Raw genomic sequence first — 25,557 nt, 5'->3', positions numbered from 1 at the left:
CAGTTTAAGTAGTTCTGATCCTGAACAACCTTGGCAACAAATCTGCATGGCGGTTGCCCACTGCAACGGTTGCAGGTTGCCCTAGCAGCCAGGGACAATAAACTCAATCTTATCCAGACATTAAAATTACATTTATAGAGTACATTTTTTAATGTCATTTGGTAATCAACTTGCCTGTCTCAGATTATACAACACTGATGTCCAGTGCTCTTTGTGTTGTTGTTCATTCTCTCACACTTAGTGTTAAATAATGGGCGATATTCTAGTCACTGGGGCCAAAGAAGGTTAATAGATAAACAAACACCAGTTCATTATTGGCCTGTGGCTGTTCGACTACAAATGCTCCTATATTAAAATATGATTCTGACCATCCACATCTGTGTAGCTTAAAAAAAAACAAAAAACACACACACTGGCATGTAAACTATGTCATGACAGCCAACTACTGCCTTATTCGTCCTCGCACATTTCTACAGCACTTTTCATCATCTGTGAAATCGTAGCTTTCACAGCAGTAACTGTATTTCCAATAGGCTCACATTAGTTTTCCCTGTCTGTCGAAAGAGAGATACTCCCTGTGCTGACGGAATAGTTAGTTTTGGGGGAGGTTCAAAGGCACATGGAGGGGACACAAATGAGATTCCCAGGCTTATATAGACAAAAAGTGCTCTTGACACTCGTCCCTGAAACCTGGAGAATTGCTTGGCTGTCAAGGTTAACTTAGGTCTTTGAAGAACCCTCACATACGGACAATTCCTTTATGTCTAGTCTCTTTAAAGGTTATGTATGTCTATGTCTCTTTAAAGGTGCGCTATATGTAACATTTCTGGTGAAGGGTCTGCTATCTGCTTGGCTATATGTGGTTGCTGTTTCTGTGGAGATGCCACCAGATCAAGTTACAAGTTCGATCTATGGAGATGAGACTCATAGAAGGATGTTTGAGCAATACAAACATCTGAAATTGTTGAAATACATTTACTTTTTCCATAAGTCTATATACACTGTTATGACGCATAAAACACTGTGGCCTAGTGTTCAAAGTAGTTACAGAAATTTGAAATTATGTCCTGACAAAGACTATCTTGCTAGTCGAAACATGTTGGCGTCCCTTCATGCAATAAAGGACTTTTAATATATTCAGTCGGAGTGCCTTGGGTTTGTACCTTGCGTACTTTTACAATTTTCAGTAAGGGTAATTTTCTGTTTAAGTTTTGTTTTTGTAGGTAGGTGTTTTGATTAGATAAGGGCTTGTGTTTTCAAATGCAATGTTATATATTTGCCTTGATAAATCTGGAGTCTCGGACATACCGGTCCATGTCACCAAATTTATAGGCTCCCATTGAAGACTAAATTCACTTACGGCCATTGGACTTAAAAACCTCCATCTCACCTCTAACATATTATAGTGTGGTTTTATAGCCTGCTGATACAATGGCTAGTGAAGGAAAGCTCCTGCGAAAGTGCTTGAGGGCCAGAAGAAGCTCCAGAGCTGCAGAGCTGTCTCTGTCTTTATGACAGCATCTCTTCACCTGGACATCATCTGAAATCTTCCCCCAAGGCGTGCTGAGAAACTGCCACACCCTACATCAGAATGCCTTTAAGTGAGTCCCGCTAATCTCCAATTCCCTGTAACTGTTTCTGATTGCACCCTGTGTCTTTAATGGGTGTGTTCATTTTCAGTAAGGACATGTCAGAGCAGTGAGCCGTGAGATGCAGATACTTATCTTTATTGCTAAATGTTGCAGCGGTTGGCTGATGGCTACAAATAAAGTAAGATACTTAACTAAGCTGAATGCATTTTAGAAAGATGAGAGAAAGCACATTTCATTGGGGTAATAATATGATATGTATATATATTTTTTTTTATATTGGTCTCTTTTTCAGATGCTCAAAGTTACTTACTAAAAGAAACAAGGATGGCAGCCTGACCACCACCATTCACTCTCTCACATATCAACACATACACTGGTAATGGGTAAGATGTCTTGCTCAATGACACAATTACAGAATGAAAATTCTTTCCATGTTGCTCAAATTGTATACAGCTTCTATATGTGTATTTATAGTGATAATGTACGAATATACATTAGAGGTTCACTGTGATACATTTCTAATGTCTTGAATTGAATGTTCCACAGTGGGGCATAAATACTGAATTCTTGTTAGTATGTATTTTTGCCAGCCGGTTGGTCACATGCTAGTATCCAGGTATCCCTATTCTGGCTCCATCTCTCAGAGTGGCAGACACAGTGAGCTGATTCACTAATTTGGCAGAGTTTAACTGCAAAGCTCTGCTGTATGTCACAGGTCTACGCTGGTCCCGCCAAGACACACGTGATTCTTAGTGTGGCTTAAAGATACGTCATCAGGGTGAAGAGGAGAGAGGAAGTCACGTTCACACTCACTCACTCAGAGTAAAACAGTTAGTGAAGCCAGAGGGCAGATAATCCACAGATGAATGTCCACTAAATAGGATTGGAAGGGCTAGTGGAACCTCACCCCTTTACGACTCAGGCTATTAAGAGAAACTAAGAAGCCGGAAGGGTTTGAGCCACAGGGCAGAAGTCACACAGTATGATCAACTAATAGTAACGGTTAAGTCATTAAGGAGGATCATTAAAGTAGTCTTTTTGATGGAATTGGTGCTGTGACCAAAGGCGGGCACAGTATTTTATCAAAGAAGACAGATCATCAGATTCACTTGTGGTTTGATATCATCCTGGTTTGCAGTTCTGGCCCATATCTTCAGGAGGCATTTATAAGATTGGACCTTATTTTTACAAAGATAAGTGATAAAATGAGATTAGTGTTGAAAGATCATAAAGATGTAGCCACTATTCTACTTCTATTATATATTATATTTTATTCAACAAATTGTAAAATAAGTTCTGTTTAATTTTAAAGGTGAATAAGTTTCCTGGCGGTGGTCCTTCACATTCTTGTCTGATCAGATGTTATAGCTTTAACTGGAATGTTCCACCATATGGCATTAAACTTATGTTTAATTTATTCAATTACAGCAGATTTTATTAAATTACTCGGTTTGGTGAATAAGTTTGAACCATCCACTGGAAAAAGTACACATTTTTAAAGTTTTTGGACCAATCACACCTGAGTTTTCCATCTCCGACTCTAGGACCAGCACATCACTATGACGACAGGCTTTTCCTTGATATACTAATTCCATAATCATTTTCCAAATTCAGCAAACCCAGTGTACAACCTGAGATCTTTGTGTCAGGGCACAAGGCTGAATACAAATACTTTGGAAGTAAAGATAGACACTAATTTAACATGTAAATCATAAGTCAACAGAGTCTGTAACAAAGAAAAATTACACCTTTCCAACTACCCTTTCATCAAACCACAGCTGTCTTTCAATGCCGCCACAGTCACGCCATGATACTCTCCCATATCAAATACTGTCACACTACCTGGTCACATGCAAACATAACTACCCTCAAACTACTTAAGTTATTATACAAAAGAACCCTAAATACATTAGACGGGAAACCAAATCATTTTCATCACTATGCAATATTAGACAGGCTCCAAACTCCTGAACTGGCACAACATGATTAAATACACAAATCTTTGTCTTCTGTTTAAAATCATAAATTGTTTGTCTTCAGCCCCACTTACACAGTTCATTACCAGAAGATCATCTACAAGCCAGGTCACTAGGGGGGCAGTTAGAGGAGACTTTCAGGTCATTATAGGGGGTAGTTAGAGGGGACTGCGTAATTCCACTCAGGAGCACATTTGGACAATCATCTTTTTCTGTCAGTGGAATTCTACCCCCATTCACATAGAGAAGCACCAACCTACAATATGCTTAAAACCCTTTTAAAGAAATGTCTAATTGAAAACCAGCACTGCTCCCACTGACACATGCTCATTGTTTGGCGATGCCTTGTCTCCAGTTTGTCTGTCTATGAACTCTTCATGTTCCATCTTGTTCTATGTCTGAGCTGTTTGTTTTGAATGCTTGTGAACATGTTTGTCTGTTGCATGTGTTTTAATGGCTGTGTATGTAAATAGTTGCATATAGTTTTGGGTTTCAGTTTGTCTATTCACGTGCTTTGTTTTAGAATGAAACAGACTGTGAATGGACAATTTATTTATATTCTCTGGATGCCATTCTTTGCTGTACTTTTCATGTTCTGCTTAAAAGAAGTGGACTTTCTTATCACTGGCTTGTGTCAGTCTACTCCAGCTAATGGAGCATAATATCTAATTAATATTTCCCTCTGTGCGTGGTCTCTTACTGACTTCCGATGTGATGCTCTGTCTGTAATTATGGCCAATAAAACGCCTAAATCGCCACACTCTTTGTCCAGATTGGGGTCATTGCAGTTAATCAGCCACTGAGACCCAATAATGGTCATTTAGTCATTCAGAGCAGGGCATGCGGCACTAGATGGCTAGATTGAATTCGAATGTTACCCTAACTGATAGCACAGTTAGACAATTATAGTGAAAGAGATGCTGTTGGTAAGAGTGTCTTGCTTGTGCTGTAACTGAAGTTAAAAATGTAAAGACAATGCTTCAATGCACAGGTGAGCTTTTATTGTGCCATTTTTAAAGAGTTTCTCTCATTCTCTCAGTCACACACTCACGCACACTCGTTCATGAATGGCAATGATACCATTTTGAAGTACCTATGAAGCTTGGCTTCACAAAATGAGAACAAAACTAAGGGAGAGAAAAGAAAAGGAAAAATGTGACAAAGGTATCAAATAAACCAGAATCAACCCTAAGCATGAACAATCTTCACAGATATTCTGTTCATGAAAATACACAAAAAATACCATAAAGAAACTAAAGATACTTTCTTGGTGAAGAGCTCGCTTCATTCTTTTTGAATACCATTGGCACTATCACATTGTTAATCACTTCCAATTAAATGCACACAAGCCTCCAGATACCAGTCTTGTGTTGCTTTAGTCACTGATCTTGCAGGCCAGTGCCACTGCAACATGTCAACATTTAACAATATTTTTATGGACTGTTTAATTTTCATTATGCTGCTTTTCAGGGCAAGGCAACAAATGCTAAACATGCATAAGTAAAATCCAGAGATTTTTAAGTTCATTTTCCTTGTTCACACACATCTACAAAGAACACTGCAAAGAAAAGCATAGATTTCAATTTTACTTATATCACATGGACAAGGCTGCATAAGTAGCTCAAGTTCAAATTTCTGCCCTCGTTAAGTTCTCCTTTGATAGGGAATTCATTTTGTTTACACACAAATCATCTGTAATAATTTAGCCCTATTTAATTGACAGTTTTCATTTGTTTATCAAGCAGATCCTTTGTTCCATATAAACAGAAAATATCCAGTAACTTCATATATTGTGGTAGTCAATTTGAAAAATGTATTGTCTTCTTCCCTACACAGCCTAACAAGAGACTGTGATAAGTTGGCTGCTGGTGGATAGTATCTTTGTTTGTTTCATGGTGTCTCTGGTGATTCAGCCTCACTGTTTGTTCCACATGGGGGCAGCCACAGGGCCTCTGGAAGCCCTCTCCACCACGATCAGCTCGTCAGGGTTATCCCGAGCTCTGTATTGAAGCAGAAGCTCTTGGATGGCACGCTCCTCAATCTGGAATTGAATAGAGGAAGACAAGAAGAAAATCGACAGTTGGTTAGAGTGGCAAACCACAAGACAATTAGCAGTAGTGAGAAGATGCTGACTCGGAGAGCTAATGATAATAGGGACATTTTACATAATGACAACCAGAAAGCCCCAGGAGAGAGAAATGGAGTTTGTGGTAGCGCTGACAGGAGCCAGGCACAGCTGTAGGACTGAGAGCAGAGGCACTTCATTTTTCACTGTGTGATGTGAGATACATGTGGCAAGTTGGCAACCGTGGCCCTTGTTTGTTTAAGTAGCAACACAGATTCTATTCAGTAAATTTGTTTCATGAAGTAAAAAGCTTGCATTTAATTTTCTACTAGTACAAAATAGATTCAATGGAGATTTAAATGTAAAATTACTTATTTTAATAAATACACACTAAAATATAAAGGATCACAATGCAAACAATAAAAATAGGGGATACATATAACCTCATTATGGAGGGTCATTGGCTGTCGTTACATGTACACATTTTGACTTAACTGTTAAAAACACCTAAATCATCGGATTTCTTTCTTTGCGTGTAATTTAAATAATCTGATATTAGATTGGATATTAATCTGATTTTGTTGTGCAAGTAAACACAGCCAGAGTACATATAAAGATTTTGTTAAGGATAGGCGTCCAATGTAAAATCTATGTCAAAATAATGGTACATAATACATAAGATCTCAAACAGATACAGACAGTATCAGTGAAAGCCTCCATGTATCTGCACCGGGGCTTTGTGGGCAGGTGAGTGTGATACACCTTACACAGTGCGTTACCTGGATGAGTGCAAGTGGCTTCTCTCGGCTGCGGATCAGTGCAGCCTCCTGTTGCCGCTCTTCCTCCACGATGGAGGCAAAGGTCACCGCAGCAACTGCAGAGGATGGGGGAGAGCTGCCCACAGCCCGCAGCACCCAAGGCCTGACAAAGAAAACACCATTTTAAAACATCTGACAGTGTGTGCATGGATGTACACACTCACATGCTTCTACAGACATCTGAACTATTATGTAACCTGGCAGTAGATTCTCTTGGAGATAAAAGAAAATTCTGGACCATTCTGCTGAGACTGTGCAGTAGAATAGCTCTTCAGTACAATATGTAAATATATTTTGTGTCTCCTCATTAAAAACTCTGGCTTCCTCTAGTCTTACATATGATTACCATGTGGCAGGAAAAAAAAACAAACTAATGTGGCTCAATAGGCTGAAATTAAATATGTTCACAGGAATAAAAACATTTGAAAAAGACAAAAGGAAGAATATTCAGAATAAAATCAAACTAGAATTATTACAGTTTTTACGTAATTTTCCATGAGAATGTCTCTGGCGGCCACTGTTTCCTGAGATGTCTCTTTGGCTCATCCAAACACCAAAAGGAATCTGAATCCTGCTTTCTGCTCCGTATGATCGTTTGAGACACGGGTGCTGCCCTTATCAATCCAGGTTATCGTCACCGGCTTCACTGATCTGAATCACAGCTGTTAAAGATCTGCATCGACTGACCCATACAGTGTTTCAGAATGAAAAATAAATTTATAGCAACAGGAAGTGCTGGGATATTATGTAACACACTATATTTGAAGCTGCACAGCACTGGAAGTTAAAACACAAATATGATAACTGAAGATTGTAAAGAAACACTGAGCAACTGCTACAGTGTTTAGGGGCTGTCTGGGGAAAGGTCAGGGTGACTCATTTGTAACTCAATTGACCTTATCACATCTGTTCAAACAGACATCAAAATGCAATGTAAAAAAAAGGAAGGGAACCAAAACAAGTGCCAGTTATAGAAAATCTAGACCCACCTTAAAGGAAGATAATGCATTTGTGTGTTGTGTACGTGAATGACAATATAGTTCTGCTGTACAAATGGGAGGAGTGGAGAGTGGCTTTCAAGGCACCACACTGCACCCATGTGGAGATAAGCATTAAATACTTCTCAGCCCAGTATTGTGCTCTGACTAGTGTGTGTCCGATTTGTGTGCTCACCCAGTAGGTTTTTCTGTCTCACTGCCATCTGCACATTTAAAAGTGACCCTCTTTGGAGCAGAGCTGGTGTTCACAGGGGAGATCTGACCCGCCTGGCCCCTCTGAGCTCCAGCTTGTCCTAGTCGAGCCAGACTCTTCTCCTCCTCCTCCAACAACGCGCGAAAAGAGTTGGAAGATGGAGGAGACTGGACTGCTGTAGCCCTGTAAAACAAAGAGGGAAAAATCTATATGTATTACGTTACATAAAACATTTTGTTAATAGGTTGGGTTCATGAGATATCAAAACAATCCTGAATCACAATACTTCAACAGTGGAGGGCAGCTAATGATTCTATGGTAGAAGTTGCTGTTTACCTGTCAAAATGTCTGTCTCTATAATAATGGAGCCTTTCCTAATTAATTTCCAATGTCATGATGTTTAATGTCTCTGTCAGCACAAATTAACTAAGGTGCGTTTTTTTTTTTTGATGATTTTTTTTGACAAATGCTTCAAAAAGTGGTGCCATTATTCAACCTCAAAAGAAATGTTATGAGTTGAAAGAGAATGATGCCCCAAACTTTCCTTAATAAACATGGTCTAAAGTCCTAACCTACTTTACTTACTTACTTCAACATTTGCGGATCATAAATTCGAAAATTTGCAAGCAACCGTCTACCAGGAGACGTCATTCTCACCAGGCCTTCCCACTGGCTGTCGATGGAGTGACAATAGGGGTTGGTTTGGATGCTGCTGGCTCCACAATGGGCTCTTTGTTAGCCAGAGCCAACATCTTTCTCTGTTTCTGGGACAGTTTTGTGATGGCTGGAGATTGTTTAGTGCTGAGGCAAAAAGATTGAAAGATTTATGCGTACTGTATTATACCCTTATATTATTGATAGAATCTATGTGATAAAGACTAAAATAGTCTTCAAATATCATCACACCTTCCTGGGCTTTTTGGTGTCGCTCCAAGAATTTGCTGAGAATTTGCTTCCATATCCATGATAGCTCTCAGGTCAAGAACTGGTATAGGGCGAGAGCTGTGCATACTGAAAAGTAGAGATAGTCTCAGAGGCAATCTTAGATCATTTCATAAACTATTGCAGTATAATTTTTATACCTGGGAAAAACCTTTGGGATGTTGTGGGGGGCAGAGTTGGGAGGAGTAGGAGGACAATTTTTCAGAGAAATAGGAGTGCTGGGTGGTGTCTTGAGTTTTTGGCTAAATAACTTTTCATCCTGCAAAAGAAATAGTCACAAGCAATAGGTTAGAATCCTTGTAACATACACATGGCATTGTTTTTTATTTTTATTCCGGTTGCCTTTTGAAGTAATGCAGTGAGGTAACATTTTATTTTGTGAATAAATTACCTCTGGTTTGTCATGGAAAATGGGGGACTGAATCTCTCGAGGGCTGCCCACTCCCATGTAACTGCCTTCAGAGTCTGAAGTCAGTAACTCTGGCAAAGACTCTATGGAGTTGGCCTTTTGGCACTTCACAAAACATTGAGTTACCACTAAAAACAGAGCACGATTATACGTTAAATTTTTACAGCTTAATATTGTATATCTGTTACATGTACTAGTAAAAAAAATGTTTTACCTGCAGTAGGGGGACTTTGAATTATATCTGAGAGTGTGTAGCCACCTGAACTGTCTGAGCGCCGTCTTGGTTTCTTTTTTGCCTTAATCTTTGCTTTCTTCAATAATATTTCTCTAAAATACACAATAGTACAGTGCAGTAAACAGTAATAATCTTTTTTTTTTTTTTTTCAAATGGGTTCACAGACATCTGGAACAAAATACCTGCTAGATTGATCTCCTTCTGTTTCAGGTTTGAAGGTGAATATGGAGTCCAAATCTTCTTCATAAAAACTGAGATCAGGAGCTCCAGGATAAGGGGTAATGATCCTTCTCTGCATTGCTGGTATCTGAACAAAATATCGCAAAGAATAAAAATGAAAGAATAACAAAACTTAAAACAAGTTGCTATTTATTAATCTAAATCAACCTACTGTGTCAAAACAAATAAATTAAAGACTGGATGCAAGTTGGGACATTAGTTGGGGTTAATAAGGCAACTCACCATTCGCCTGTAGGCTGCAGTGAGCTCTACAAGCACTTCATCACTGAGAATATCCAGTGCTCTGGGGTAAACAGGAAAAAACATACAAAAACATAAATAAAACACATTTGTTAGACCTCCTCAATTTGTTTCATTATAATACAAAGATTCTGTGTTTTTACTTTAAATCCAGGAGAGCACCAATGTTAAGAACAATGAACTGAAGGCAGGAGAGTTTGAGCTGGTCTGCATTGTACATGACAGCAAACTCCAGGAGCTCTGCAGCATTCTTCAGAGTTACTGGACAAATACAGATAAGAAAACAGTATAAGTATACCAGTATAATGTAAATATAGCAGAAGAATGGACCCTGATGTAGTTGTTTAGTAGTGATGTAGATCAGGTTAGGCCTTTCTCTAGCTCTTGGTTTAGTTCTAAGTTTTAGTTCAATTATAGTCCTGGGGGGTGTTTTATCAAAGTGGCTTAACAAATCCAGGCTTATCCTGAAATCCTGAGCTGAATCTAGCTCCATATTTAGCTTAAGCCTCAAGCAAATACAAAATTCACTTTTTAAAATGTGTCAAATAGAGACAGGTGTTCTAACACAGGTGTGTGACTGCAACTTTTTACTAAACTGTTTCTTTACATGTTCTTGGAGACAGAGCTAAAATAATCTTGACAGTAGTCTGGTCCCGACCAGGTTTGTTTGCAGGTGCTTGTTACGGCGGCAGCTCAGCGTCACCTCTAGTTTGTTACTTTGGTGGAACGGAACTGAGGTTTTGACAAGCCTGGATTGCCCAAATAAGCCAGGCTTTCACTTAAGCTCGCTTCTTGGAATACCCCCCTGGTTTTGTGTAATTGCACGCTTAGCAACAATGTAGTATAAATGCACTTACAGTTTTCAGTTATGGCAACTTCACACATCTCCTTCAGTCGTGTTATGAGAAGCTGGTCGGCCACTACCAGCACATTGCACACAAACTCCACATTAAGAGACTCTGCGTATTGACGAAGTTGTACAGATGTTAAAATAAGATATACACTGCTCAAAAAAAATGAAAAGAACACTTTCAAAACACATCAGATCTCAATGTAAAAAAAATGTATGTTGGATATCTATACAAATATGGGCAGGGCAATGGTTTAGAAACAAAAGGACACCATCTCTTTTAATGGAAATAACATTTTCAGCCTACAGAGGGCTTAATTTTATTGACACCCTCAAAATCAAAGTGAAATAATATGGCAGGCTGATTAATTTCCACAAAATTGAATTACTGCAAGTCAAAATGCTTGTCCATCTCTTGTATGGCCCCAACGAGTTTGTATGGATGTTTGACAACATCATGGCATGCTCCAAATGAGATGATGGATGGTTTCTTGTGGGATGTCCTCCCAGATCTGTGTAAGGACATCACTGAGCTCCTGTAGAGTGTCAGGAGCAACCTGGCCGCATCTGATGGACCCAAACATAATGTCCGAGACGTTTTCTATCAGGTTTAAATCAGGTGATCGTAAGGGATATTCAATTGTATCAATCCCTTAATCCTCCAGGTACTGCCTGCATACTCTTGGCACATGAGGCCGGACATTGTCATAGAGGAACCAGGACCTACCGCACCAGTGTAGGGTCTGATAATGGGTTCAAGGATTTCATTCCGATACCTAATGGCAGTCTGACTGCTGTTTTCTAGCCTGTAAAGGTCTGTGCGTCCCTTCATGGATACACCTCACCAGACTATCATTGACCCACCACCAAACCACTCATGCTGAATGATGTTGCAGGCAGCATAGCATTCTCCTTGTATTCTCCAGACTCTTTCACATCTATCACAGGTGCTCACACCTGCTCTCATCTGTGAAAAGAACAGGGCACCAGTGGCAGTCTTGCCAATTCTGGTGTCTTCTAGCAAATGCCAATTGAGGTCCACGGTGCTGGGCGGTGAGCACAGGGCCCATTACAGGACATGGCGCCCTCAAGTCACCCTCATGAAGTCTGCTTCTGATTATTTGGGCAGAGACATTCACACTAGTGGCCCGCTGGAGATCATTTTGTAGCGCATGGGCAGTGCTCAACCTGTTGCTCTTTGCACAAAAGAGCAGATATGGGTCCTGCTGATGGGTTGGGGACCTTCTACGGCCCTGTCCAGCTCTCCTAGCGTAACTGCTTGTCTCCTGACATCTCCTCCATCTTGTGGAGATTCTGCTGGCAGACACATTAAATCTCCTTGCAACAGCATGTCCAGATGTGCCATCCTGGAAAAGTAGGACAATCTGTATGGCTTCTAGCCAAAACCAAATCCAGCACTAGTGGAAAACCAGCCAAAAAAGACCAAGAAAAACTTGTAATGACCTCCACATGCAAAACCAGTCCTGTTTTAGGGGTTGTCTCATTGTTGCCACTCTAGTGCACCTGTTGTTCATTTCCATCGAAGGAGGTGGTATCCTTTTGTTCCTAAGACATTGCCCTGTCCATATTTGCATAGATATCCAACATATGTTTTTCCACATTGAAATCTGTTGTGTTTTCAAAGTGCACCTTTATTTTTTTTTAAGATATATATATATGATTGAAGTTATTTGTACCTTTAATGGTGGGAGAGTCATCTGTGTATAGGTATTCAAGAATAACCTGAAGGATTTCCGAGCTTGTTGGCATCTCCAGAGCAGAGCAAGATGTCGCCTGTGAATATTAAGAAAAGTATCACTATCGTTTTGGGTTAAAAATGTCAAAGTGCTGCAAATCACATCAAGCACCTCAATCCAGGGGTTTCCAAGCATGCTGTTGAAGTACTCTAAGTAAATAATATGGATAATCCATCAGTTAATGTAAAACAATCTTGTTGCGGTAAATGTTGGTGTTTAAATAGTTATTACCTAGTCTTGCACAGAGGACACTTTTGTGACATGGAAACTCTTTTCCATCTTCAGACTTCAGAGTAACATCACACAGATAAGAACTATGAAAAGATAAACATGTTATTTGTCAAATGTTGTACGTACAACTGTAGCACTTGGGATATTTGGGCCAAAATATTCTGTACCATTTTCTCAGGTTGAACTTAAATTTGCTGCTGGTTTTCTTCTGTACAATGTTGATTTTCCCATGATCATATTTGACTCCATCCAGTCTGTGATTTGAATTAAGGATATAATTAATCATGATCTGACAGGAGCTCACAAGCACACCCATTCATTTTCCTCACCGTGCTGATAAACTTCCCAGCCCAAGCTTCTTCGCCACCCCTTGTAAGGTCTTCACTGGGTTATAGTTGCTCTCACTGACTGCTGCTTTGTTTCCTTTGGGCTTTTTGTTAGCTTTGGTGCCTTTAGCCTTGGTCTTGTCATTATCTCTTTTGGTTGTTGAAGTAAGGGAGTTATAGACCTCGAACGCTGAGCGGCCACGCAAGTCCAAGTCCTGCAACCCACTGATAAGCCTGCTCTGCTCTGTATCCTGACCAGTACAAAAAGGCATCCAATTTGTATAAGAAAAGAGCATTTGACGGGTCTCAGTGCAATATTTCTTTGCAAATGCAACAACTGTTTATACCTGGTTTTGTCCCTTGTGGACCTCTGGTACCCGTGGTCGAGCCCCGTGTGTCAGAAGCTCACAGGAGTCTGTATAAATAAAGTGCAGAGCATACTCCAGCATTTCAGGGGTAATCTTTTCAAAAATTATCAAATCACAGCCCACAGCATCTTCACTTCTGCTTATTTCTTTATCAGGCTCTTCCTTATCAACTGCTCTGTTGTTCATTGAAAACAACTTTTGGAAAAACTCTGAGCGCATGGACAGTATGTATTTGTGCACAGGAAAGGTGCGGTTTCCGGCCTGAAGGGTGACGTCATGAATGCTGTCAGTTTCATCAGCCTCCTCCAGGAGTCTTTGGAAGTGTTCAGGGAAGGAAGATGGAGATAAGCTGGGAATCTCATACAAACTGAGGACAAATGTGTAATTATGAATCAAAACCGTTGTATTAGCAAATGAAGTAGTAGAAATCCGATTTGATTTAAACAACAGATTCCATAAACATTAGCGTTACCTTGTTTTGGGGTCAACTTGAAGTACTCCATAATTTCGGCCTTTAGAGTCCATTGTGACGCTCACAGCTCGGTGTACAAAGGGGAGCCTTTCCAGGCGAATCTTCTCATAGAATGTCCCTGTTTGACCACAAACCTCCACACAGCTCTCTGTTTACAAGAAACGTAAATAAATACAATACATTTCTAAATATAAGATGACAAACATCAGGTGTGATTCCTAAAGGTTGAGCACCTTTCTTCTCTTCAAACTTCTTATACTCTCCAGCCCAAATGCCGCTGAAGGCCTCCCCGTCATGAGTCACAAACATTAGGCCGTTCTTGCTGAGAGCAATATCTGACATAAAAACCTGCCGTGCATAAGCCCAGCGGCACTGTCTCACCAAACTGCCTGAGGACCGCCAACAAAACACCTGAGACAAGAACAACAAAAAGATATATACATATCTACAGAAAAAGTACAATAAATGTTCTATTCACAAACCCTTCCAGCTTCATCCAGAGCTAAAATGGTGACTTTCTCCCCTCCCATCTCGCGTAGAAGCTGTGAGTCCACTCTGTGATCAAGAGTGCCTCCAGTAACCAACACCTTTTTGATGTTCAGTTGCCTATAAATCACATTCATTATAATCATTACAATGTAATACTATACAGTAATTACTTCTAGTGAAGTGCTGATTGTTACCTAGATGCCAGTTTCTTGCACTGGTATTCAGCCAGTAAGTAAACATCTCCTTTCTCTGTCACAACCACTGTTGCACCATCACTGGCAGCTGCCATGGCAATGCCAACATCTTTGTGGTGAAGTGCCGAGACCTGCCTTGGGGCAGTCACACACTTCTCACCATTGGGATCCAGCAGATAACCTGATAGTTAAATAGTGAAGAAGGTTTTACATTTATAGAAACAAATTAAACAAGACAAGACAAGCCCCTTTCATTAAACTTGCCAAGTTGCCCGCCATTAAGACCCATTGTATAGACCGCCTCTCTTGTCCATAGCACAGTATGAAACCTTCCAGCGGCAACTCCAGTCACAGTTCTCCCTTTCAGCGTTTTTGAAAACACCTATAACAATCATGCACAAAACATACAGAAGTTTAAGGTTTGTATAGTTCATGTATGTTACATGAAGCAGCAGTCCAATGTACTTGTTTGGGGACATGGGCAGAGGCAGGAGGTGGAGACAAGCCCAGCTGATGAAAGGTATTGAGGCCAAAAGTGTAAACGTAGCCTTCCTCTGTCAGCACCACCGTGTGGTCTTTGGCCGCTGCTATTTGAGAGCAATGATAAGACATGAGACCCTCCACCATACGGGGAACCTGTGGGCACAGTGGACAAGGACAAGATTCAGCAGCATAATAGGCAACAGTATAATGCGGTTTAACAGAAGATTGCTCAACAGTATTTACTGCATCTAGTGAAAAAAAAGAATTATTTATCTGCTCATGAGACAACATGTCTCCAAAAGAGTGATTAGATCAAAATAACAATGCTGATATTGCTGAAAGGCAAAAATGTACTTAGTAATCAATAGTCTCACTGACATTTGGGATATTTAGGGTTAAACAAATGAGTTTAACAAGAGTGTACCATATAAGTCTGTTCATCTCCATGACCAAGTCGACCTCCTTGACCATGCCCACAAGTAAACACCTGGCCTTTCTGGGACAGGAACACAGTATGGAACTTGCATAGGACCACCTAAGGAAAAACAAGATATTACATTATAATCTTCTAAAGTTTATTATTATATTTTTATTATTATCTTTGATCTTTGATTTCATTAAATTGTTGTTCAAAGCCAAAGACAGCCACAACACTTTTCCATAACCCCATGCCAAGGCCTCTTGTACTAATAGTAAACATTATGTATACAAAGACCAGCAGACAGTGGAGAAGCAAACATCATTACTAATGCATTGCTCTACTTCAGACTTTAACTGAGCAAAGATGTTTCCCTTAGCATCACATTGATGTGGACATCTATACACTGGCATATGCAGTAGGGTGGATCATTTAATTAAAAACATGTCATTGTGGAATTAATATTTAACCTCTGGCACCTGTTAGATTAGGCCATGAACACAAAGACAACATGAAACACATATGGGTCACTGAGTGGTCAGGAAACTAAACCCATCTGACCCTAGTTTTATGAAATTTCTTTTTATTTATAAAAACACTATAATTCTTCTGTAAAAAACACAAATCATATCATAAAACAAAGAGAGAAAGCATTTATAGAGATGCACACAGCTACTCATAAAAGTAAGCTTTTAAATTGATCCAAAGGCACAATACACCTACATGACCATCTGTCTCTAATCCACTATGACTACCACCTGGTTTGTACAGTCATAGCTGAGGCCAGACCACTAGCAGCTGCAGATGTTTGGGACATAGAAAACTCCTGATCACCGATGCCAACACTGCCCTCTATATATAACACAAGGGGTCAGTGTTTAACACAATGCCCCTTACAGGCATATTATGTTTCCATTAGTTGAGCGTTGAAGTAACTAGCTTGTAGAGGTCAAGTACCTCGTTAAAACATTAATGTAGACCAATTGTGGCACCAGTTTGAACAAATAATACTTTAAAACTTTAAAGCTAACACACATTTATACTACACCCTGAAACACAATCAAATATATATATTTTTTACAAATATATATACATATGAATATATGAATAAACAAACTTGAGTGTGAACAGTACAAATGCTATGGTGCCGTGAGGACATGTTTTATAACAATTTTAAACCTCAGGGGAGGGAGTGTTTTGCTGCCTTATCTGGAGTACCCAAGTGTATTGGGAACACATGTTGGCATAGAGCTGAACCTTGTATCCAGTGTGCTTATGTGAAGCAGCCATTTGCATGTGTGGTTTGCAGAGAGGGAAACCCTATGACGTTTCCTCGATAGCCTTTAAAAACATTTCAATTGTCTCTAGGGAGAACAGATAATAACAATGTGTAGCTTACTTGCTTGATGTAAACTCCTGTCCTTGCAAACACATCTACAAGCTCAGGGTGCTGCCGGCTCTCTTGATTACCATGGCCAAGGCTGAAATTAGTGTTGTAGCCCCAAGTGTATACCTCTGTTGGGTCTGTAATAGAGGACACAGTTATAATTCTCACCAGAGAAAAAGCACAATCACACAGAATTATATTCGAATTATGTCATGATAAATTGATTTTACCACTGTTTTTAAACACCACATGTGCTGGGCGGTCCTTCATTGTCAGGTCCAATACAGATAAACCCTCTTTGTCTTGGGTGGAGAGAAGGGCACCATGCTATATATGAAAATAAATCATTACTCTTGGCCACCTGTTGGCAGTAGAGATTAGAGGAGCACCCTTTACCTTCACTAATGAGATGAGACAGTGGATTTGCCCATAGAAGGCACTGCGATGCAGTGCTGTCCAGCCAGACTCCTTATCTTTGGCTAGAAGATCTGCACTCTTACTCTCCAGCAGCCACTCCAACAGAGCCTTCTTTCCCAATGAAGCGGCCATGTGCAGGGCAGTGCGACCAAAGCTATCCCGTAGTGTGGCTGCATTGTGACAGTGAGTGGACAAGAAGGCCCCAAGCTGCCCCTCTGTGCCACTAGTTAGCGCTGCCACCACGTCATTCGCATGCTGGAGTGAGCGGCATTTCACAGTGCAGTCTGGAGATGCCATACTCATCTTGACCCACTCCACAGTCAGTCCTCCTCTCTAGTACTTCTAACAGCCCACCACACAAAAGTTCAAACAAACTCAAAAACAACAGAATGGCGGATCAAAAAAAGCAACAAAAAAAAATGGGGCTTTTCTCTGTTATTCAAAAATCTGATGCCAACTGAAGGTCAAAATGGCTGTGGAGCGCTAGAATTGTGCTTGTGTTGAGGTTCCACTGCACCCTAGCAACTCCAGATTCTTGGGGGGGACTTGTTTCAGTCCACCATTTTGACCCAGAGCTGAGCACAACACAAGGTGCTTATTATAGGTCTTGGCATCAGGAACTCAGTAATACAAAAATTATATACAAAAAATTATGTTTTAGCAAAAATACATGTTGTGCTATAATAGTACAAAAGGCAAAAATGTCATCTACCCTCTAACCTTCTGATCCAGAAGCTGAACCATTAATCCAGAGGGGAAAGGGGACCCTTCCCCCCAAAATCCACCTTCTTCTTTTTAGAACTCCATAATTGTAAAGGGTGCCTGTAAATCATAAAGATATATGATATTTTAGTTGCATAAACACAGCAATATATAGTGACACCTAAACGTCTTTATCTTGAACCGTTTTAAGCATTTGCTAGGAAACTAATATAAACTAACAAATTAACATGTTTCACATGTTTGTAGTTGTTGCTCTTTCAGTTCAGTGTAGATCTTTGACGGAGGGTCGAGCCTAAACAGTGCTGATCAGCCGAGATGGAAGCTGTTTTGAACTACAAAGTGCTGAGTGTCAACAATGAAAATTGACTTAATAAATACATATATTTATTTATTTTAACATCCAGCCATGTGGTTTGAGGAAACACAATGCTGCATGTTTACTTTGACAGGTCTGACACACAATCTCTCTAGGCAGTTGTGCGTGTTATGCAACAAGCCCAAAATTACCAAGTAAAGCTAGTAGGAAAGGCACAGTGACCTAATAATGTCGAGCAGGGGATACGATCACTATTCTAAACATTTTATGTATCTTTGCTTTATTTTCGTTTCGGTCTTACAAAGGTGAAATGCGTAAATTGTTGTAGCATTTAAAATGTCAAATTGTGGCCAGCCCAGCTTTGACTTGACTGACACGTAGGTTAGTTAGCATTAGCAACCGGCATCATTGAGTCGCTATTTGTTGCTTTTCCTTCTTCTTACCTCTCGTTAGTTAAACAGAAAACAGTCCATAGACAGAGCGACAATAACGGAATACCAAAATTCAGTCATTGCTACGAATAGGGGAAAAGATCAATTTTGAACTACAGCTAATTTTGACAGGTTTGGAAGCTGGAACCCTTAGGCTGAGTGAAAGCCGACTAAACACCGAGACTTCTGATTGGCTGAGCAAGATAGATACAACAATCTGATTGGCTGTTTGTTTCGGGCGTTCCTCTGAGCAGTTTTGTCTACACTGATGTGATATAAGAGCAGCCAATAACCAACATGTAATTATAATTTGATTTTACCATTTTGAGAAGAATTAATTTAACAAGCACACTACTGAAAACTATATGGCCCAACACTTAGATCATAGTAATTAGGTTATACGGTTTTTTTTTTTTTCCTCACTATTTTGATATAGACCTAGCTATATTTCTCCCAGTTTTTGTTTTGTTTAGTTTCAAACAAGAGCTTTGAAATGAGAGTGGAAAATCTCGGCAATATTAGGCATATTGCAGTGTAGAGAGTAGCATCATAAACTAGATACATTCAGTAAGTAAGTCTACAAGTATAATTTCACATTTTTAAATACTGTTTAATGCAACTATGTATTCTCTGTCAAAATGACTCATGGCTAAGAATAGGGAAGAATCACAGGAGGTCAGGTCTAAGCTTACACAAGGTTTCAACTTGGAGGGCTCTAAATATGACAAATTGATGATTGACTTCTCCTCAACATTCATCATTGAATAGCTCACACAGTTGAGTTTCTCAGTATCCAGTAGGTTAATCCTGCATAATCCAAGGGACTAATACTTTACATAGAAGGCCATAACAATGAGTGATGATATGAAGACTGTGGTTAAGAGCCTGGTCCTTTGTGAAAAAGGTTTGGACACCCCTGGTTTAAACTAGCATTCTTAATTTGAGGGCCATGTTGCAATGTTGGCTGATTGAACTAAAAACAGAAAGCACTCCATCTTGTAATGTAATGTGATAATACAGGATGTGCTCAACTGTGTTTTTAAAATGCAGACATCTTCACTAAAATCACTTACATGATTTCAATTCAGGAATTGCCAGTCTCTACAGAAGAAAAGGTAAAAGGGACCTTTTAACTTAAAAATCGCTTCATGACATCACAAGGTGAAACAGAGCATTTTGGAGATGTAGACAAACTAAAAATAAAAGGTAACGTGTGAATACAACAAAACACAACTCCAGGTATGTTTTTGATGAGGAAACAACATAACATTGCCTAAATCTCACAAGAATCCATTTTGCGTAATACATCATAGGGTCTAATTTTCTAAATATTACTCGTGTGTTTTAGTTGAGTAGTCTCTTAAAAATATATATAGTAATTTTCATAAACATTCATAAGGGCTTCAACTGCGAAATTAGGTTCTTACAAAGTCGCTTTTGTGTAAAATGTTAGTCTGCCACAAGTTATTCCTAAAATTCTTTGGCATAGAACTACAACACGATCTATTTAAATAACACTAATGTGTTTGTCACGAAAATAATCTGCTTTTTCGCACGGCTGGGAGAGGAGCTGGAGCCAAAATGCAGTTGAGAAAAACTACCGGGAGCTTCCCGTCCACCCCTTTTGAAGTGGAGAATGGTATGGTCCCTCCTTCCAATGGTCTGCACAGAGCTACCGTGCTTTAGTCTTTCCGTCTCGTCTCCCACCGGTTTAGAGGACGAGTAGTTGAAGTATGACTTTATAGCATCTTTGTAAAGTGTAACCTATTATCAATGATCCACAGAGTAAGTGTCTGAAACAAACTTATTATCTTTGTAACATAATTACTTTTGTCTGTTTGCTGATCGATAATAATACTGTGTGTTTTGTACTTCTTTGTGAAAGGTGTATAGAAAAAAAGCAGCAAGTTCAAGCTCTTGGAGATGTAGAGCTACGCCAAAAAGGATGATCCGGAGGTAGTTCTATGGGGTCTGCGTTTGATTTACGAAGATTTTTTTTCCTCAAGGATAAAAGTGGGAGGACGAAGCTGAAAAGTTTCGTGCTCCCTCACAAAGGAAAACACTAGCTGGTTAATTTAGCAGGCTTTACGCAGACGTGGCGCACACAGAAAATACAAAATGTGCGTTTCTTCAATGATTTGCGGACGTTACAAATGCAAAAGAATTGTGCAGAACTATGACATGGTACGACTACTTTTTTTCCTTCTCGCGGTCATCGCGTGCTGTCAAGGTTGCCCCGAGAAATGCGTGTGCTTCACGCAGACTGTAAAATGCCAAAACCAGGAATTGGATGAGATTCCACATTCATTACCGAACAACACCAAAGTCCTGTTTGTGACAGGAAACAACATTTCCCGTATCAGTGTAGACTCTTTCCCCAGTCATTTGGATCAGTTGACAGATCTGTATCTTAATGGAAATGAGCTGGAGTTTGTGGACGCTATGGCATTTGACAAGTTGCCCAGTCTTATGCGCCTGGATTTGAGCAACAACAGCATCTTAAATTTTAGCCAAAAAGCTTTTCCAGTTGATAATAAAGTGCTAGTGTTGAACCTCAGTAGGTGTTTCCACAATCATTCCTTGGCGGATCTAAGCTTTCTACAGCTGGGTAACCTGCTGCAGCTCACTGTCCTGGACCTATCCAGTAATGACCTTGTGTTTCTACCTGACAACATCTTCTCCAGCCTACCTAACCTGGAGAACCTCAGTTTACAGAACAGCTCCATCATTTCCTTACAGAATGGGACACTGAAGGTACCACCTCTTCAGGACTTGGATCTGAGAGACAACAGCCTGAGACTGCTCCCGACTTCCACTATGTCTGAATTCAGCCAAAAACCTGGTCTCCACATACGACTGTCAGGGAACCCATGGCGGTGTGACTGCTTTATTGAAGATTTCCTCTCCTGGCTGAAAAACACCTCACAGATTACTGATGTCCAGAATCTAACATGTGTGGAACCAGATGAGCTGAGACGTGTCCCTTTAATCCATATCCAAAACTCTCAGCTGAAATGTTCAGGTGACATGGAAGGCGTTCTAGAAACTTCTTATGTATTCCTGGGTCTAGTTCTGGCTTTGATTGGTGTCATATTCCTACTTGTGCTCTACCTGAACAGAAAAGGCATTAAGCGGTGGATGTATAATATTCGGGACGCTTGTAGGGACCATATGGAGGGGTACCATTACAGATATGAGATCAACTCTGACCCAAGACTTGCCAACTTGAGCATAAATTCAGATGTGTAAGGGACCAGACTCATAATCACAGACCTTTGGACCATTTTGGATTTGCATGAGTCTTCCACCCCCTGTTCCCCTCTCCCTGAAGATGACACATTTTACCAAGGTTTCTTCCTAATTAACTCAACTGCACTTCAGCACTGCCGCATGTCCTGTTATAAGCACCTGGCAGCTGTGACATTTGATTGCATTTTTTAAAAATACACGTAGCATTGCATGGACAGTGAACAATGCCCTGAAACTGACAAACTCAACGGTATGCATTATTTTTTATTCTATTGAGAAAAGCTTGGAACTCTAATGAAAGAGCATATACTGTGCTAGCCAATGCATCAATATTATCATGCCTTTGCTGCATAGACATACAGTTATATTGCTTGTTTATGAGTTTTTATGACGTCATTGTGGCTAGTGCAGATTGCATAGGTTTGGGTATTGTAAGTAATCGATGTGATTCTTTGTGTTTATTTTGTTTTTGTTTTTTAAGGCTAATTGCTAAATAAAATGTTTCTGGATTGTTGGTATCTGTCTGGTGTAAAGAGCATTTAATCTTAAGGAATGTGATCTGAAGGTTTTGATGAGGGCCACACACACACCCACTAGGTGCCCACATGCCTGCTCTCTCCCAAGGCAGCGCTAACATGAACCATATGGCATCTATTCCAGCTGACAGCGAGTTCAATAGTGTGTGAATCATGCATGCTTTAGATGTGTACTTTCAGATAAGCAAGCAATAAGTTTGTTTTCCTGAAAGCAGTGTATTAGTCAAGTTAAAGTTGAAATTATTTTTTATTAAAGACCCATGTGTGGGTTGAGAGGTGATGAGAACAGCAAATTTTTATGTCTGATGCAATTTATTACCTACTGTGATTCAAATTAAGTATTAATCCCTGTGAATTTCCCAAAATAGTGGGGGCATAAAGAGAAATAAATTAGAATTTTACCCCTCTAGTGAAGAGGTTGTAGGTTAATTCTAACAGGATGCATGTGTTGGTTGTATTTATGATTGCTCAAAATGTTTACATTAAAATTAATAGTTGTAGTGTTTGTGTAACATATTGTTACTGTATAGGGCACAGTACAAATGAAGTTCTAGCTGAAGACTGCAACCTCATAACAATCTCACTTTTTTTTTTTTTTTTTTTTCCCAGCCAAAGCCAGGGGGTATATTTAGAATCTAATATAAATTAGCATAACAAGCTACAGCATGGGGAGTTGCAAAAAAGTAAAAAGACATGTTTATTATTGTACTGTGGGATATGCAAATGAAGGCAAAGTTAACCCCAGATTCTCTCAGAGCCCTTCAAGGTATTAAGGAAATTGCTTTTTATGTAGCTAAAGTAGGCTGGCACCCTTGTTTTACAATGTGGAACTGATAATGTCTGTGACCTTATTGTCTAGTTTTGAGAATTATTATTAAAAGGGTAGTTCAATATATATTGTTCTTTGAAGTGCAATAGGTCTATAGGCTATGCTTGTTGAGTCAAATAATGCAGCATGAGATGACTGAGCATCTTCTTGACCCTTGGCTAACCGCTGAGTTTAGTAACTCTTAGACTTTACAAACAAATATCTGCAAACCTAGAGCAGTCTGGTGAAATATTTAAATTTGAGGTACGTCTTGCATAAATTCCAGTTTGACAAGAACACTATGTGCCTTTAAAGATCTTTTTTATCTTGAAGTGAAGCTTTGTCCTCTGAGTTTGATCTTAGTTTGTGGATGTGTCAGATTACTCCCAGTTAGTGATGTGTAACACCATCCATCTGGGCTGGAGCTGATGTTAATTCGTGGCTGCCTCCTGACGAACACTCTGCTCATCGCCGCTCACACCTTTAGTTTCACACCTCACAAATCTCCTGCGTGAGAAACGTTTTGTACTGAAATAGGATTCAGACTTGGAGATCAGAATAATATGGTGCCATAAAATATAAAATTAAGATACATTTTCTTTCTCAATACTGTCGTGAATAATATTTTGAAACTACATTTGTTGTTGTTATAATTACTGTATTCATGAAGTCAAACCTCTAATACAGTGTAATTAATTTTACAGTAATTATAAATCCAGTCTTTCATGCATTGAGTGAGGAAATAACTAATACTAAATAACAAATACAAAGTCTAAATTTACTATATAGCACAGAGTTTTATTTGGCAGTCATTGGAGGCCAAAGATCATCATTGAGACAATTTCAGAAGATTTTTATTAGGCTGACTTAGGTTGCGTTATTAGTACCTGTAGTACCCATTCTGCAGTTTGAGAATGCTGGTCCCACATTTATGTACTGAATGTTAAAGTCATCCACAGAAAAAAAAATCCATAATTGTGTATTTCAATTTGTTGTTGTACTTAATCCTTATTGTTCATTTGTAATTGTTGCAGATGAATCTAGACAAGTAGCAGCACTTCGCACTTGGCCCACAGAATCCCCCTGTGTGTCTCTTTCTTACCTCTCTCACTCCCAGGAGGGACTTACAGGAGCAGGCTGCTTACAACCTAATGTTTCCACAGAGACCATCACCCACCCAGTTCTGCACGTGCACATTAACAAAGTGAGTGTGCCGGGCCACGCCTTGAGCTACGCTTGGCAGGGCAGGTGTAATTGCAACGTCCAGAAAGAAAAATGTACATTAGAGAAAAAATGGTTGAAGAGGAGAAGAAGCATGGGCACCTAAGCCTGGAGGGTATGACTAAAAATTATGTTTATTAAAATGTTTTCTTCTTTGTAATTAAATTTAGGGTTTATAAAAATGATGCTGTGATTTGTAGTGGTATAGCAGATTGTGTGGAACTGCAACTTCAAAATAAAATTACTTTAAGGAGAAGAAGAAAAAAGTATTCACAAATAATTAAGCAAATTTTAAAAAATGTAGCAGTATTCATGTTCTCACAGATTTGTTAAGGATAAACAAAATCGAATCTTCAATCTTTATTTCCTAAGCTTTTCACTTTTTGACAGTATGGAGTCTTTAATTTGAACTTACATAGATAGAACTGTGTAATAATATTATATGTTCGAAATTGCCCTCAGAAAGGACGTCTGTGAAAGTAAGCATTGGCATTATCCAGCCCCACAACAGTGACACCTTATCTGGCTTGTTCAGTGTATCCTTTGTGCTTGTTAACACCAGTCCCCAAACTGTCTTCACGTCCAAACACTGGTCCAATGAGTTATGGTGCATGCTGTAGGCCCATATGGACTACATTGTTGTGAGGATAAGACTGTTCAAATAGAATAGCATACAAAGAGTAATGGAGATATTAACCCACATAATTAATAATAGTAATGATCTGTTCCTTCTCATTTTGACACATAAACATAAAAGGTATTGGGTGTCTATAAACAAAAGTACAGGAAGCTATGGGAGTTAGACCAGCGCAAAACCTTGTCTCCACTTTCTGATGTGAGGTCTCATCACATGCATAAAACTGTTATGAGATTACTGCCAAATAGTTGTTTTGATCGCTGTCCTCTTGTTACCTCGGGCCTGCTTCATGTTTTCAAGATCATTTCAAGATGCACAAAGACAGCACTGGCCAAGGACACAGTAGTAAATATGGTACTAAATTATTTACAGATTCATTTTTAACTTAAATGGTTAAAGCTGTTCCTAAGGCTCATTAAAAGCCCCCACTCTAGCAACTGAATAGCAAGCTCAAAACATATTAAAAAGGTCACTATGACGAATATCTACAGGCTTAATAGTAGTAAAATAGTCAGTTGGGACCAGGTGGCTTTGTG

The 25,557-nt window shown here is 39.5% G+C and overlaps 2 protein-coding genes across 3 annotated transcripts; one reads left to right on the top strand and one right to left on the bottom strand.

Annotated features, from left to right (window-relative positions):
• Positions 1–4,547: 4,547 nt before the first annotated feature.
• Positions 4,548–18,751, bottom strand: ibtk (inhibitor of Bruton agammaglobulinemia tyrosine kinase). 2 transcript variants are annotated; one of them, XM_055163710.1, is made up of 30 exons: positions 18,583–18,751; positions 17,821–17,922; positions 17,080–17,442; positions 16,914–17,010; positions 16,696–16,820; positions 15,303–15,413; positions 14,861–15,031; positions 14,660–14,777; positions 14,396–14,576; positions 14,195–14,318; positions 13,946–14,123; positions 13,713–13,860; positions 13,220–13,607; positions 12,876–13,123; positions 12,714–12,800; positions 12,547–12,629; positions 12,427–12,464; positions 12,256–12,352; positions 10,566–10,667; positions 9,852–9,969; positions 9,691–9,751; positions 9,411–9,535; positions 9,208–9,320; positions 8,976–9,121; positions 8,725–8,843; positions 8,549–8,653; positions 8,300–8,443; positions 7,625–7,825; positions 6,413–6,554; positions 4,548–5,609 (listed from the first exon to the last, which is right to left on the bottom strand). In XM_055163710.1, exons 3-30 carry the CDS (start codon positions 17,401–17,403, stop codon positions 5,484–5,486), a joined length of 4,020 nt encoding a protein of 1,339 aa, XP_055019685.1. In that variant the 5' UTR covers positions 17,404–17,442; positions 17,821–17,922; positions 18,583–18,751; the 3' UTR covers positions 4,548–5,483. The 2 variants fall into 2 exon arrangements, 1 of the variants encoding a protein (XP_055019685.1); XR_008633453.1 differs by lacking the exons at positions 4,548–5,609; positions 6,413–6,554 and having other exon boundaries at positions 7,688–7,825; positions 8,232–8,443; positions 17,080–17,922.
• A 1,456-nt stretch (positions 18,752–20,207) lies between these two features.
• On the top strand, positions 20,208–22,337 carry tpbgb (trophoblast glycoprotein b). The gene is made up of 2 exons (XM_055163777.1): positions 20,208–20,355; positions 20,456–22,337. The coding sequence occupies exon 2, from the start codon at positions 20,689–20,691 to the stop codon at positions 21,817–21,819; it is 1,131 nt and encodes a 376-aa protein (XP_055019752.1). The 5' UTR covers positions 20,208–20,355; positions 20,456–20,688; the 3' UTR covers positions 21,820–22,337.
• Positions 22,338–25,557: the final 3,220 nt, after the last annotated feature.

This window comes from Boleophthalmus pectinirostris, unplaced genomic scaffold, assembly GCF_026225935.1.
Source record: "Boleophthalmus pectinirostris isolate CB_2022bp ecotype Guang Dong unplaced genomic scaffold, ASM2622593v1 HiC_scaffold_6, whole genome shotgun sequence".
NCBI classification, from domain to species: Eukaryota; Metazoa; Chordata; class Actinopteri; order Gobiiformes; family Gobiidae; genus Boleophthalmus; species Boleophthalmus pectinirostris.
This window is presented reverse-complemented; position numbering and strand designations above follow the sequence as displayed.

Bases quoted from the DNA above. Each gene is read 5' to 3' on its own strand.
- tpbgb (XM_055163777.1), top strand. From the start codon at position 20,689: ATGTGCGTTTCTTCAATGATTTGCGGACGTTACAAATGCAAAAGAATT.
- ibtk (XM_055163710.1), bottom strand. From the start codon at position 17,403: ATGAGTATGGCATCTCCAGACTGCACTGTGAAATGCCGCTCACTCCAG. The intron at 15,414-16,695 runs GTAAGCTACACA...GTTTTTCCTTAG, and splicing joins CAGGAGTTTACATCAAGCAA to GTGGTCCTATGCAAGTTCCA. The intron at 13,608-13,712 runs GTAACGCTAATG...ATTTGTCCTCAG, and splicing joins CAAGTTGACCCCAAAACAAG to TTTGTATGAGATTCCCAGCT.